Source organism: Vigna unguiculata, chromosome 7, assembly GCF_004118075.2.
Source record: "Vigna unguiculata cultivar IT97K-499-35 chromosome 7, ASM411807v1, whole genome shotgun sequence".
NCBI lineage: Eukaryota > Viridiplantae > Streptophyta > Magnoliopsida > Fabales > Fabaceae > Vigna > Vigna unguiculata.
The window spans coordinates 14409272-14410309 of NC_040285.1; the positions used below are offsets into that span (position 1 = coordinate 14409272).

A 1038-nucleotide genomic window follows, 5' to 3' on the forward strand; every position below is an offset into this window, starting at 1 on the left:
TCTTGATGGTCATCTTGTTCAGTTGTTTGTAGTCTACACACAGCCGTGAATCCCCATCTTTCTCCTTCACCAACAGTACCGGTGCTCCCCAAGGCGAGGTATTGGGTCGGATGAACTACTTCTCCAGTAAATCTTCTATCTGCTTCTTGAGTTCCACCAACTCTGTCGGAGCCATATGATATGGAGCCATCGACACGGGCCCGGTTCCAGGTACCAAATCAATCAAAAACTCCACTTCTCTACTAGGGGGTAATCCCGGCACTTCCTCTGGGAACACGTCTTCAAATTCTTGTACCACCGGTATAACAGACTTCATCTCCTCTCCCTCCACCTCCAAGCGTGTAAGGATCAAGAAACACTAAGCATCGTCCTGTAGCTCCTTCCCAGCCCCGTGAGATGATAACAACTTAGGCTCCTCTGAGTTGGGAAATAACAGCCTCTTTTCTCGGCAGTCTATAAGGATACGATTGGCGGAGAGCCAATCCATTCCTAGAATCACTTCCAACTCCTGTAGAGGTAGGCAAATCAGATTCACTTTGTACCTGCGTCCTTCTACCTCCATTGGATCCCTAGCACACAAGAAGGATGTCCTGACCAATCCTGATGTCGGAGTAGATACCACAAGGTCACACTGTAGTTCACAAACCGGCAAACCCAACCTTTTCACACAAGTTTCAGACACAAAAGAGTGTGTCGCTCCAGAGTCATACAATACACATGTAGATTTACCAACAATCACACAACGACCCATGACAAGGTTACCTGAGCCTGCTACCTCCGCTCCAGTCATGGCGTACACTTTGCCCGATGCTTGAGGCATGTTGCCTCCCCTCCTCTGTTGATTCTGGGTTGGGGCTGGAACCAGGGTACGCGTCACCGTCCACACGAGGGTGGGGTAATCTTTGCCGAAGTGGCCTTCCTTGCCACAATTGTCGCACCTCTTGAAGCCTGCAAGTTGAGGGCAAATATTCCTCTTGTGCGGTCCCCCACACTGATAGCACTGAATCTTGCCCTACTGAGAAGAGGATTCCCTAGACC

General features: G+C 49.8%; 1 protein-coding gene across 1 annotated transcript; it reads right to left on the reverse strand.

The window, feature by feature from the left end:
- Window positions 1-358: 358 nt before the first annotated feature.
- On the reverse strand, window positions 359-790 carry LOC114191196. Its single transcript, XM_028080376.1, has one exon. The coding sequence runs from the start codon at window positions 788-790 to the stop codon at window positions 359-361; it is 432 nt and encodes a 143-aa protein (XP_027936177.1).
- Between the last annotated feature and the right edge of the window lie 248 nt (window positions 791-1038).

Coding starts and splice junctions, on each gene's coding strand:
- LOC114191196 (XM_028080376.1), bottom strand. CDS start 790: ATGACTGGAGCGGAGGTAGCAGGCTCAGGTAACCTTGTCATGGGTCGT.